This window comes from Heteronotia binoei, chromosome 1, assembly GCF_032191835.1.
Source record: "Heteronotia binoei isolate CCM8104 ecotype False Entrance Well chromosome 1, APGP_CSIRO_Hbin_v1, whole genome shotgun sequence".
Classification (NCBI taxonomy): Eukaryota; Metazoa; Chordata; class Lepidosauria; order Squamata; family Gekkonidae; genus Heteronotia; species Heteronotia binoei.
Genome location: NC_083223.1, coordinates 248399499 through 248412432, shown reverse-complemented (window position 1 = coordinate 248412432; position 12934 = coordinate 248399499). Strand labels below are relative to the sequence as shown.

The window sequence follows — 12934 nt, the reverse complement described above, 5'->3', positions numbered from 1 at the left end:
CTCGCGGCAACCGGAAGCAGAAGGCGAAGGTATAATTATTAGCGGGGAGAGGGCGAAGCGATGTGAGCGGCGTGACGTCACTGCTGACGCGATACGTACCCCACCACGCCCCTCGGCTGTTGCGTAAGGGAGTGTTCTTCACGGTCCCACCGGTCCTTCCTTTTTGTCTTCTTTTGTGTTTTCTCAGGACTTCATTTCCCGTCTTGCAGCGCGGACGGGAGCGGAACCGGAACCGTGCGCTGCTCTGGCAGCCCGCCCCGCGGATGGGCGGGAGCGTCGGCGGGAGCATCTGCCGGGGCCTGGGGGCGGTGGAGGCGGAAGACGAGGCCGAGCGGCGTTGAGCGACCCGGTGCGGGGGAGGCACCCAGGGCTGGAGCGGCCGCCCTTTCCCCCGCCGGGCAAAATGCCCCGCCGGAAGCAGCGTAACCCACAACCAGTCAAAGGTGAGACAGCCTCGGCCCTTTTCTCCGCGGAGGGGCTGCTGGTGTCTTCCCCCTCCAGGCTGATCCTCTACACCGGAGGAACTTCGGGCTGATCCCTCCCGAAGATTCTCCTCCTGCTGTCTCCAGGCCGAGCAGCCACTCCGCGATTCTCTGGTCAGGCAGTCATGAGGGCTAGAAACCTTTGTCAAAGGGCGGGGGCGGGGAAGGTTGGGCTTGGGACTCCTCCTGGGATGCTCCCCACTTCCCCTCCTTAGGCTGGTGCCCAGATGACTTTTTCTGGTTGGCGGTCTCTGAAGCGGCTTCCCTCTGTTGCAGTGGATACCGTCGGAGTTCCCGCTGAACTCCCGGGAGACAACCTGGCGCCGCAAGGGAACTTCCTCCTGGAGCACGAACTGGAGGAGAGTGGCGACCAGATCCTGGCTTTCGAGAAGGACTCAGAAGGTTGGTTCGGGGGATGGGAGGTTGTGGTCCTTGGGCCCCCCAGGTAGCCCAAGTAGTGTTCCTGGGCTAGTAAGTGCTGTTTTTGTACTGGGCTACTGTCTTGGAACAGTGGCGTTTCGGGTGTCCTCAGTTCTTGTTTAGCTGAGTTCAGAGCCAGAAGTGTCAAAACCAAACTAATTTTTTCTCCCTCCCCTCTTTGTAGTGAGATGGGAGGTGGTGGTGAAGGAGAGAAGCTGAATGTTTTGTAGGGAACATGCAGAACAGCTGCATCTGTTGGACAAGACTCCAGAGCAGGGGTGGCCAAACTGCAGCTCGGGAGCCACATGTGGATCTTTCACACATATTGTGTGGCTCCTGAAGCCCCCACCGCCTTGCCAGATAGCTTGGAGAAGGCATTTTAATGTCTCTTTAATATCACCAAGCCAGCCAGTGGCTAGAAAGATGCATTTAAGGTTGCTTTCCACCTCCCCCCCCTTTGCCTTCCTTCTGACTCTCAAACATCTGACATTTATTCTATGTGGCTCTTACCTTAAGCAAATTTAGCCACCCCTGCTCCAGAGTTTCTAGACAAGAGAGGCTACACATTCAGGAGTCCCTTTTAGGGGAACAGTGGGGCAAGGGAGCCCAGAGGGAGGGTGGAGGGATTCCTGCAGCTTAGGTCCCCCACCCGGTAACCCCCTATTGTACCAGCAGGAAAGGGAGAGGCCAAGGTGAGGATCCCCACAGCTGCCTACCTGATGCCCCCTCCTTGTGTGCTGCAGACTCCCTTGGGGGGACTCCTGGGCTGCCGGCCTACCCACTGAGCGAGGAGGAGTTCGCACCTCTGTGTCAGACCCAGGAGGACAGAGAGACTGGTGGCCCAGGCCTGGCCTGTCACCACTGTGGCCTGCCTGCTCCCGGCTCCACCCCCTGCCGTCCTTGCCCCGAGGGGGACGAGGAAGGCTCCCTTAAGGGGCGTGTGGTCTTCTCCTGCCAGCTGTGCTCCTTCAGTTCACACTACTCCAGCCACCTCAAACGCCACATGAAGACTCACAACGGTGAAAAGCCTTACCGCTGCCCGCACTGCTCCTACGCCTCAGCCCAGCTGGTCAACCTGACACGTCACCTGCGCACCCACACGGGCGAGAAGCCATACCGCTGCCCCACTTGCCCCTTTGCTTGCAGCAGCCTTGGCAACCTCAAGAGGCACCAGCGAGTCCACGCCCAGGAACAGCCAGCGCGCAGCAGCCCCTGCAACTGCCGCTGCATCCATGGCAACTCTGTCCAGCACAATAGCCAGCAGCCGCAAGGGGAATCAGAGCCAGAGTTGGAGGGACCACCTGCAGCTGACCAGGAGACAGGTATAGTCAGAGCAAGGGCCCTGGGTTGCATAGCAGCAAGGCTTGGCAATACCCTTGATGTAGCAAACGCTACCTTCCCAAGTTGAAGCTTTTATGATTCTCCAGTTCTAGGGCAAATGTTGCTTACCATCATTTGAGTCTGAATCTCCAACCTGGGCTATTTCCCTGCCCTGTTGAAATTAAGCCTAAGAATACTTTTCTTGAGTCTGTATCCCTTCACTGATTTTTTTAAAAAAATACTTCTCTGTAAAATGACTGCATAGAGAGCACGCATAAGAGCGTATGAGCTAGTGGACTTCTAGTTTACAAAAGCTTATGCTGGAATAGAGTGTAGTCCAAGTGTCACAAGACTGCTGCCTGTCCTTTTTTGCTGCAATCGACATGTAATTCATCTCCCCCTCTAAAATTTTAGACTGCAGAACTCTTTAGAGCAGGGATCTGTCATCTTGTTCTATGACAGAAATTAGCTGCCACTTCAGTGGGCTAGTGGAGTCTGCAACCAGGAGTTCCAACCTTCCCCACAGAGAAACTAAACTCCTGTTGCTGATCCATGCTTCAGTTTTATAACAACCTGTTTCTCAGGAGCTTTACAGCCCAGGCTTGGGGGTGGGCTGCAGGAAGTTATTTGGTGCCTGAACCAAAGGAAAGGGGGGAAAGAGATGTTGCTAATGAAAATGGAGATGCAGGTCCTTGACCTGCACAGGGAAATTGGGAAAGTCAGCAAACTTGCTCACTGCTTCTTTCTTCCACAGAACCACTGCTGCCTGGCTCCCCTTTTCTGCGAGCTGAGGACTCTGCCACTGTTCTTCCCGAGCTGCTATTCCCGTTCACCTGCAGGGCCTGTGGACTGGTTCTGGAGGCTGATGAGGGGTTGGGTGAGCCTGTGTGTGGGCGCTGCAGCCTGACAGTGCTGGGGACTGAGCCCGCATCTCCTAAAGGCTTCTCGTGCCAGCTGTGTTCCTTTGTCACAACCTATCCCAACCACCTGGCACGGCACATGAAGACACACAGCGGTGAAAAACCTTTTGCCTGTGCCCTCTGCCCATATGCCTCAGCACACCTGGACAACCTCAAACGGCATCAGCGGGTGCACACTGGTGAGAAACCGTACAAGTGCCCGCTGTGCCCCTATGCCTGTGGCAATCTTGCCAACCTCAAGCGCCATGGCCGTATCCACTCGGGGGACAAGCCCTTCCGCTGCCGCCTCTGTTCCTACTCCTGCAATCAGAGCATGAATCTCAAGCGTCACATGCTGAGACACACCGGTGAGAAGCCCTTCCAGTGCCGCATCTGCCCCTACACCACTGGCCACTGGGACAACTACAAGCGCCATCAAAAGGTGCATGGGCAGGTCCTGCCGGATGAAGGGGAACCTGGCCCTGACAACAGTATGCCTTAAAGCAGGGCGAACATTTTTTGGACACTGAAGAGGTGGTCCTGAACACTTCTGCACTCTTGGCAGACAGAATGGTATCCATCAGTCTTCACTGCCTGTGGGGGTAGACTTGAGGCACTGACTTGTTAGCAAGCTTCTGGGGCCGGATGGAAGCTGTGCATACCTCGGGGGGGAGGGGGTGTTACTTTATAAGCTCTGAACTATGTCCTAAGCAATTTTGAGGGCTGGAGAAAGCAAATCTTAACTTTCTGCTCCATCTCATATCAGTGTGACAGATTCGGCCTGCTGCTGGGGCGGGGGGAGGGGTGGGCAGCTGAAGCCAGGGGAGGGGGAAGTTCTTGGTGCTTTTCTGTCTTTTGTGCCTACCACACCTCCCCCTCCCTTTAACTGTGGTTGCTGCTTGAGTCTGTGTAATTTATATGGTGTATTAACGCATTAAATGGTTTTCTTATCTTGCTTTATTTTGGCTGAGGTCAGGAAGGGATAGTATCTGAGCCCAGAGCCTTCTGTTGCTATGTGAACCGAAGTCCGACCTGAAGGGAACAGGTTCAGAGCAGGCAGCTATGGGGCTTCCCCCCCCCTTCCTCCTCCATTGCTCTTCTTTATTTTGGAAATAATTCCTGGACAGAGACCCCACCAAAAGAACCATTTAGCCCGCTTTGTCTCAGCTCTTCCCCCTCCCACCAAAAGCAGGTAAGCAGTACCAGTCACACTTTCACTGGCAGGGGAGAATAGTTTGCTAGCTTAGCTACACAGAAAAGAAGGGAGCAGCACTGGGAGGGCTCACAGGCCCCAATCCCAATCATGGACTATTTAATCATTGCCACAAACATTCGTTAATGTTCATCTGTAAACAGCAGGAAGATAAAAACAAGGTTATAAGCCTAGCGGTTATGCTGGAGTCTATGGTTAGCGCCAGAGCCATGAATGCTCTTTCTTTTTGTGCAAGTGTCCACTCTACCCTAACTTGGCATGTATGGAGCGGAAGCTGCCAGCCGGTTGTCCCATGCGGCTGCCTTGCAAAGGGCAAAGCAAGTCCCCACAGGCTGCAGGCACGGGTTGCGGAGGACGGGGGAGGCCAGCTGGGGTTGATTGAGGCAGATCCATCTCACAACCCTGGAGCAGGTCATACATTCCACAGATGCAGCAGGGCCAGGCGCCTAAAGGTCCTCGTCGCCAATGCCTTCAAAGGCAAAGTTGCCGTGGAAGTCGTTGGCCCGGATGTCAGTGGAAGAGCTGGAATGGCTGATTGCCCGCAGGCTGACAGAGCTGAGCTTGCTCTGCAGGAAGAAAAAGGAATTAGAAATGTTGCCCTCCTCCACTTTCCAGGCCTCCCCCCCCCCCCCAAGCAGAGACTGGTCTCCATCCTATGGGAATAATGACACAAGGCAATGTGACTTACCGAGACCTTTGCAATTGATTCCCTATTGGCGTCAGGAGAATCCTGGCAGGACAAGCAGATGTATTAGAGGGATGAAAACAATATATGCCCCAAATGGGGTAAAGGAGAGAGAGATCCAGGGATGAGGCTTACTTACCAGAAGTGGAGGCGACTTCACTGCCTGTTGGCTGTCCGAACGCTGCAGGGCACCATTGGCTCGCCTTCGGAACATCTGAAAGGGAAATGACACCAAAGCATCTGAATATGCAGCATTTATAGGGCTCTGCTCCAGCCTTTCCTTTCCAAGGTTCTAAAGAGGAAAAATGATTGTTCTGTCCCCCCCCGCCCCCGCCCAACTAAAGCTCCTAAAAGCCTGCTGGAACCAACTCTGACCTTGCGGATGCTGCCTCCTGACTTCTTCACCATCAGCTCATCCACCATAGACTGCAGACAGATGCTCAGCATTATAGCCTTAAAGGGGGGGGGGGGGGGGAAGAAGCTTAAGTCTCAATTTTGCAGTTTTTTCTCTCCCCTCCTAGAAGCTTTGAAAATGCAAATAAGAGATGAAACCCCTGCCAAGGTCCCCCATCCCCCCCCACTGGATACCTACTTGTGGGCTGGTGATAGTCACCCACTGCAGGCGGTCCTTGCTCATCAAATACTCAAAGGCCAGTTCCAGTTTCACATCCGACTTGCCAGCTGCTGGGCCTGATGTACCATTGTTCACAGGGACCTGAAAAATGTGCAGTGTGAGAGCCTGAAGCTCAAGCACATGTGGCTGCAGAAGGGGTACCAGCTAGCTTCCTAGAAGCAGAGCAGATGCAGAAGTTTCCAGGTTTGTTCTTTAGGAACTCCCAATAGCTGGGCTGGGGAAGACTGTTCTCTGCCTGTCCCGAAAGCTTCTGCTGCTTTGCACCAGAAAACAGGGTCTCGTCAGACTAAGGTAGCTTCACAGCTTTACTCACCGAGGAAGTAACCCGCCAGCAGCGCATGCGGGTCACTTTGAAACTCCCCTCTTTGATTTGGTCATTCGGCAACTTGACCTGGAAGTTCAGCTCGCTGTTCCCAGCTCCGACAATGACATGGCAGCCTTTCTCTGGAAAGTCGGTAATACAGGGGTCGAATTTGAGATAACCATAATACTTGAGAGTCTGCGCCAGGCGGATGAACTGTGGCGTGAAAAGAAGAAAAGGGAGCGTTGGCACAAGAGCCCACCTATCTGTCACTGCTGCCTGATTTCCCACCTTGACTGCCACTGAGGAAGCCAAGGAGTCAGAAGCAGCTTAAAACTAGTGCCAGAGAGATTCTGCTTACAGGGGAAGGGGGGCCCACCTCCTTCTTGGAGACCTTCTCCTGCAAGGACTTCAGCTGTCGGTGCTGTTCCTTGCTGGCGAGTATCCAGCCCTGCTCAATGTCTGCTACTGTCTGTGAAGAGATGGGCAGAAAGAGAAAGTAGACAGTGCCGCACTGCTTGCTGTCGGCTCCCTTCTCCACACTCCCTACAAGAGCCAGATCCTCTCACCTGGGCATATAACAGGTTCAGCCCCACCCGCTGCTCCATGACATCATCATCGTAGGCTGAGTCCCAGTAGCTGGTTGAGGGAGAGGGGAGAGTACAGGAAAGGTGACCCTTAGCTAGATTTCATGGGGTTGCTCAATCAGATCACAACTGATCATTGCTTGCTGCTCTTTCTGCCCTGCGCTCCCATGTACCTTTTCCGCAGAAGGATCTTGTAGTCTGGGTTGCGGAGGCTGGTAACAGACACGTACGGCAGTTCAAACTCCTGCAGTTTCCGAATGACTGGAAGAGAAGATGGCTCAGAAAAAGCTGGGCTGCAGCACACCCACTGCAATGCCCCCCCCTCCAGTTCTCGCACACAACCAGTTATTCCCCCCCTCCCCCCAGCATCACACAGCAGGGCCAGCAAGAGAGGACACTCACAGGAAAAGGCTCCGTCCTTGGCTTCTCGTACCAGGAAGAGGTGGAAGTAGCCAATCAAGTCCTCTGGCAGGTCCAGCTTGGAGGCTACAGCCTGAAAACAATGGGAGGGAGTCACCATAATCTGAACTCTTCCTACAGCTGTAGCTTGGGAAAGGCTGTCCTGGTTGCAGACATGACAGAGGGAGCAAGCCAGAAGATGCTGCTTTGTCACACCCTTTCACAAAGAGCTTGATTTGAGAAGGACAAGAAACATTTTGAAGATGTAATTTTTCAGCATCGCATTCATGGTGGAAACCAGTCAAAGGGTCAAAAATTACTGATTTTACTGGCCAAAATTCCAAAAAGACTGGCCCCAAACTGACAAATTACTGAAGAATTTAATTTCAGTCCATTGATAAAACAAAACTGGGACTTCATTAAAAATTATTATCTGGACTCCACCATACCCATAGCCAGTCGCTGCACCTCTTTTTATTGAAATTATGTTTTTATGAAGATAGGCCAATGTTTTCATTATTGTACAAAATTTAAGGCAAAAAAGATTCCCTTTTAAAACTGACTGCATACTGCAGATAATAGCAAAAAAACGTTTCAGGCTGGGGTGTCACCAACACGCTGCACCCCAGCTACAACTGTTGATGGGTGGCCGGCTGTATGCTGTTCTATTAGGTTTGGCTGAGGCAGGACTTTTTTTCTGAAGGGAATGTGGCGGAACAGAGTTCTGGAACCTTTTTGTGGAAACAAAATTCTCAAAACATGTTTAAAAGTTCATGAGGGGCACCCGTGTGTTTCTCCTTCATTTCCCTCTTGAGAGTTCCAGCACCTCTTTTTCCAGAAAAAGAGCCCTGGGCCGAGGGGTTGGAGGCTATAGTGGGATGGTTAAAGCAGAGCTGGCGGAGACTAAATCCTACTAAAACAGGTTCTGTGGCTGGGCAGGGAGGATTCAGGGTTGGGGTGCCAACTTCCAAGTCTTGCGGCATGCCCTTAACACTAGCACCAACTGTCAAGAGCCTGGGTGTGATTCAGATGCCCAGATCAATGGAGGTCCAGATCACAAATGTTGCCAGACTGGCATTTTTCCAGCTTCACCAGGTTAGGCAACTGGCTCCCTAACTCTTCTGCCTGACCTAGGCACAGTAATCCATGCAACAGTTACCTCCAGATTGGACTACTGTAATTTGCTCTACATGGGCTGATCCTTGAGACTGACCCAGAAACTCCAGCTGGTACAGAATGCAGCTACACGGGTCCTTATGGGGACCTCATGAACAGCACACATTCGTCTTGTGCTGCTTGAACTGCACTGGTTACCAGTTGAAATTCAAGGTTTCAGTGCTTGTCTTTATGGCCCTTAATGTCTGGCATTCGTCTGGCTGTTATTCCCTGCCTCCCAACAAGGTGGTAGTATAATTAGAAATTTAGATCCCCATTTGAGCAAATTTGGCTGATATTTAAATGTAATTTTAATGTTTTAACCTATAGAATATTTGGCTGATATTTAAATGTAATTTTAATGTTTTAACCTATAGAATATTTATTGTTGTACACTGCCCCCCCGAGCTCTGTTTACAGGGATGGATTTAAGAAATAACAAATAATAAAACATGTTAAAAATCATACATAAAATAATCATTATGATAAAACAATTACTGTAAGACTTGTCTTTGCTTTTACTTATCTTTGGTTTTTTTGCTGGAAAAGGTTATTAACTCTCATTTCTCAATTTTTCTGCACTGCATCTGCAAGCATTTTTTCTTGTCCTCTTCTCCTCCCCCATGCAGTAATGAAAACAACCCCCCCCCCACAAATTGTATTCACAAAAGCAAGAAATACTGACTTTACTGACCAATGACCGAGATGAAAAAACTTCTGATCTTACTGACCATTTCCCACCTCTGCTGATTCTCCACTTAACAGGTGCTGCCACCCCCAGGAAGGCGCTCACCTCGAGGACATCCTCGGTTTGATCCGAGGTGAGGATGTTGACCTTCACCTTCTGCCCATTGGACAGAAGCACTTCCAGTTGCACCTCTTCAGTAGGGATCTGCTGGGTCTCCTGAGGGCACACAGGGATCGTGGTCTGTTCACCTCTATTTGCAACACTCTAACCCTTACCTCCAACACTCACCCCCACTCCAAAAAAAAAAGCTGCCCCCTGTCCTTTCTCACCTGCTGAGCTCTGCGCAGGAAGCTGTTGAAGATCTCGCTGCCTCCCAGCAAGTGGTCCTGTCGTACTGGGGTTTAACAAAAGAGGTCATGGTCAGCCCAAAATGTTCCACTCCCTCCCCATCAGGACAGTGCCTTTGCTTAGATGTCTCAACTCCTCCTTCTCCCAACACCTTTCCAGACTTCAACAGCTGTTTAGAAAACTTAGGGGAGGGTGGCTTCGCAGTACAGCATCTGTTTTGCAGGCACAAGGTCCCAGGTTCAGCCTTGCCATCTCCAGCTAAAAGGATCAGGTAGCAGAGGCAAAAGACCCCTGTCTGAGGTCCTGCAAGCCACCACCTGTCCAAGTAGACAAGGCTGACTCAGTAGAAGGTAGACTCATGTCACTCACCAGCCTGCATATACTTCTCCAGCTGTTCCCGTCGTTGCTCCACCTCTGCTGGGGTGAGTGTGAAGATCTTCTTTGGGGGGAAGGCTGGTACCACGTTGGCACCATATTCTTTCCTTAACTGCAGAAAGACAAGGACACCTCTAAAGGAGTCAAGAATGGCTCTTCATTTTGCCATTCGAATTTTGGCAGAGGGCTGTCACACCTCACCCTGGCTTCAGAACAGGAACTCCCTGTGGAGTCACCTCTGTCTCATGGTAGTAGTAGAAGCCAGCATACCAGAAAAGACACTTAACACAGCTTCACCATTTGCAGTTTCGCAAGGCTGGGAGCACATCCTGCATCCTAGAAGCCTCATAACTCTAATGGCAGATTCCAGCACCTCTCCCCCTCCCAGCTCCTCACCTGTTCATGCAGGCCCAGCAGCTGACTATACCGTACTTGGCAGTGCAAGACACCGTTCACGTGGATATTGTAGGCCTGCCGGGGTGAAAGAAGGCAGCATCAGGAATGCAGGCAACAGCTGGACACACAGTAAGGATAGGCTGAAGAGACCCAATTTGGGGAGAGGAAGCCCTGCCAGCTGTCCCCCACTGGGGTGGTAGGACCTGGCAAGAATTCCCAGGTAAGAGATATCCTATCAACCCCATGACAACTCTGCCTGGACTGTGAAAGGGCTGCAGATCCCTGGCCAAGCCTAGCCAAAGATGCCTTAGCTCCCAGCATAAAGGCTCAAGAGGCCCTGAAGTAGATCAACCTCTAAGGGGCAAAAGAGGTGCTGGTGCATATGGATATTCTGCTTTGCACTGGAAAATAAATGACAGAAGGGGAAAGGGAAAAGGAAGATTACCACAGGCTAGCATAATACAGTCTTCTAAGGCAACATTCATCCTAAGAAAACTACATTCCCTGAACTGAACGAGAGTGTGTGCCTGAAATATCTGAGTCCAACAGTGCTCTTTGCCCTTCAAGACATATAGACAGGGCTTTTTTGTAGCAGGAACTCCTTTGCATATTAGGCCACACACCCCTTCATGTAGCCAATCCTCCAAGAGCTTACAGTAGGCCCTGTAAGCTCTTGGAAGATTGGCTACATCAGGGGTGTGTGGCCTAATATGCAAAGGAGTTCCTGCTACAAAAAAGCCCTGCATATAGAAATGTTAAAGCACTCATTTACGACAGCCAAAGCCTCTTCTACAAAGCTTTGTTCTGCAGCCCTTCAGACTGCACATGGAATGTCTTGTTTTCAATCTAGTTAAAAGGGTAACATGAAGGACCACTGCCAGTCAGAATAGACAAGGCTGACTTTAGCAGACCAATGGTGTGGTTCCAGCATAAGCCAATTTTCTTCATACAACTACTTGCATGGCTTCTACAAGAAGTGTACACAACAGAAGGAGGAAAAGACTGATGAAAAACATGCTTGCTATCACTTCCAGAGAAAGGTACCATCACAAGTGAAGCAGAAGCTGTAGCACTCCCTCTTCCAAGAAGACCTTGAGAGGAATGGAAACAGTTGCTCAGTCCCCCAGCACAGAAGCAGCAGAGAAGGAACCCAGATTAATGAGTAATACCAGCAGTCATCTTTGTACACATCAACTGCATACTATGCATGCATATACATATCAAACAAGCAGCTCAGCAACATGCTAGGTAGGAAAGGGTAATCCAGAGAGAGGCTCTCCCCATTAGGTCTCAAGTAGAAACAGGTGAAGACTATTTAATAAAAAATACTAAGGAAAAAAAAGCTACTGAAAGAGGAAGGCTGAAGGCAGCTACAGAGCAGTTACTGCTTGCTTCTTGCAAAAGTTGTCAAAGGCATTTAAACAAACTACACAAGTTGGAAGCCACAGCTCACTCCAGAGCACCAGCCGTGATTGCAGAAGGTTCCTGGTTCAATCTCCAGTGAAAGGATCTCAGATTGCAGATGTTGGGAAATATTTTCTCTGCCTGAGCCCTTGAAAAATCTCTGCCAGCCAGAGCAAACAATTCTGGGCAATGCAGACCAATGGACCGGGCTCTCTATCAGACAGTTTCATACATCTTAACAGCAAGAAAATGGTCACATACTGTGGTTTGGTAATGGCTGCAGAAGAGTTACCTAACTGGGAGAGAAAGGCTGGAAAAATCACAAACACAAAACTCTTCCCTACTCTACTAGAAGGGCTATATTAGGGATTGTAAAACAGGACTTTATAAAAGAGATTTTGAGTCCTCCAGAATGTAAATGAATGCTTTAACATTTCTGGGATGTCTTCAAGGGCCAGTATCACTATTGGACTCGAGGCTGTTTTGATTATTTTGGAGGCTTGTGTGGTGCTGTTTTTAATGTGTTTGTCCAGACTAGAATCCCGTTATCAGGGATAAAGGCAAAACGAATTGATAGGTTAGCAGAGAAATCCTTCCGCGAGCTTCATACCTCCGACACATAACTTGCAAAGTAACGCTGGGAAAGAATAAGCAAGGAGGGGAATGGGCGCAGGCGCGAACCAACAGAGCTGCCTCCCAAAAAGCCTTGCTCCAGCAGCTTCTGTGGGTTTGCAGGGAACTTGCGGAGGTGACGTGAAGGAAAAAAGCATGCCAGCTGCTAAAAACAGGACCCGGGACCACCTGATGCCACAGCCGGTGCAGCGTTGTGTGTTTGAGATTCCGTGCAGGTAGGCAGCAGCCCCTTCCAGCTCCAGCAGCGAGAGGGTGGCCAAGCACACCACTCTCATAACGGAAAAGGGACCGGGAAGCCCATCGGGTACAACCCAATATCTTCTTACCCCACAGTGAACACCAGAGCGCCGGGCGTGCAGAGGGGGCAGCATCGCCACCTCCCCGTTCGCCCGCCCCCCCCCCCCCGGCCCGCGACGGCAGAGGAGCAAGAAGGCTGTGGCTTCCCTCCCCCCCGCGACACCCACCACGTAGGCTCCGTTGCCGCCTTCCCCGGCGCGGGTCTCGGTCTCCGGGATGGAGAAGTGCATCGCCGCCCCCTGTCGCCTGGCCCCAGGTCCGCTGCTACCTCCGACTGAGGCCGGAACGGAGCCCCGCAAACACCGCCATCTTGCAGGGGACTGGGGGAGGAGGCCGCACTACTGTGGGCGGGGAGAGGGGGGTTGGCCGCCTCTCTCGTACGCGGTCCTCCCCCCCCCTCTTATTGCACCGAATGGATCGGCTCAGGAAGGACCAAGTGCCGGAGCAAGGGAGGGGAGACAACAAGGACTGTGGAGAGAAAAGGCAGTCTTTCTGCTGCTATGGCAAGGGATGGATATAGTGCATCTTGGATCCAACCTCTTAGGAAACCTCTGAACAGCGGGAGAAAGCCAGGAGAGGGATTTCCTCTCCTTTACACTACATATACCCCTCCTTAGCAGATGGCATGGTACGTCCCTTTAAAGGGACTGCAACACGTGGGTAATGTTGACACCGCCCCTTTGCTTTTCTATCTATTG

General features: G+C 51.4%; 2 protein-coding genes across 2 annotated transcripts; one reads left to right on the top strand and one right to left on the bottom strand.

Moving 5' to 3' along the window:
• Window positions 1–209: 209 nt before the first annotated feature.
• On the top strand, window positions 210–4076 carry ZNF513 (zinc finger protein 513). Its single transcript, XM_060251294.1, has 4 exons — window positions 210–443; window positions 759–884; window positions 1646–2224; window positions 2977–4076. The coding sequence occupies exons 1-4, from the start codon at window positions 404–406 to the stop codon at window positions 3621–3623; spliced, it is 1392 nt and encodes a 463-aa protein (XP_060107277.1). The 5' UTR covers window positions 210–403; the 3' UTR covers window positions 3624–4076.
• Window positions 4077–4416: 340 nt separating this feature from the next.
• Window positions 4417–12631, bottom strand: SNX17 (sorting nexin 17). The gene is made up of 15 exons (XM_060251282.1): window positions 12404–12631; window positions 9903–9977; window positions 9501–9618; window positions 9113–9177; window positions 8889–8999; window positions 6944–7034; window positions 6715–6802; window positions 6524–6593; window positions 6334–6426; window positions 5967–6170; window positions 5612–5734; window positions 5395–5472; window positions 5159–5233; window positions 5023–5064; window positions 4417–4900 (listed from the first exon to the last, which is right to left on the bottom strand). Exons 1-15 carry the CDS (start codon window positions 12464–12466, stop codon window positions 4781–4783), a joined length of 1416 nt encoding a protein of 471 aa, XP_060107265.1. The 5' UTR covers window positions 12467–12631; the 3' UTR covers window positions 4417–4780.
• Window positions 12632–12934: the final 303 nt, after the last annotated feature.

Excerpts from the sequence above, each read along its gene's own strand:
- ZNF513 (XM_060251294.1), top strand. The coding sequence starts at position 404 with ATGCCCCGCCGGAAGCAGCGTAACCCACAACCAGTCAAAG. Across the intron at positions 444-758 it reads TAACCCACAACCAGTCAAAG|TGGATACCGTCGGAGTTCCC; the intron begins GTGAGACAGCCT and ends CCTCTGTTGCAG. Across the intron at positions 885-1,645 it reads TTTCGAGAAGGACTCAGAAG|ACTCCCTTGGGGGGACTCCT; the intron begins GTTGGTTCGGGG and ends TGTGTGCTGCAG.
- SNX17 (XM_060251282.1), bottom strand. The coding sequence starts at position 12,466 with ATGCACTTCTCCATCCCGGAGACCGAGACCCGCGCCGGGGAAGGCGGC. Across the intron at positions 9,178-9,500 it reads GGAGAAGTATATGCAGGCTG|TACGACAGGACCACTTGCTG; the intron begins GTGAGTGACATG and ends GTTAAACCCCAG. Across the intron at positions 5,473-5,611 it reads TGACTATCACCAGCCCACAA|GCTATAATGCTGAGCATCTG; the intron begins GTAGGTATCCAG and ends CCCCCCTTTAAG.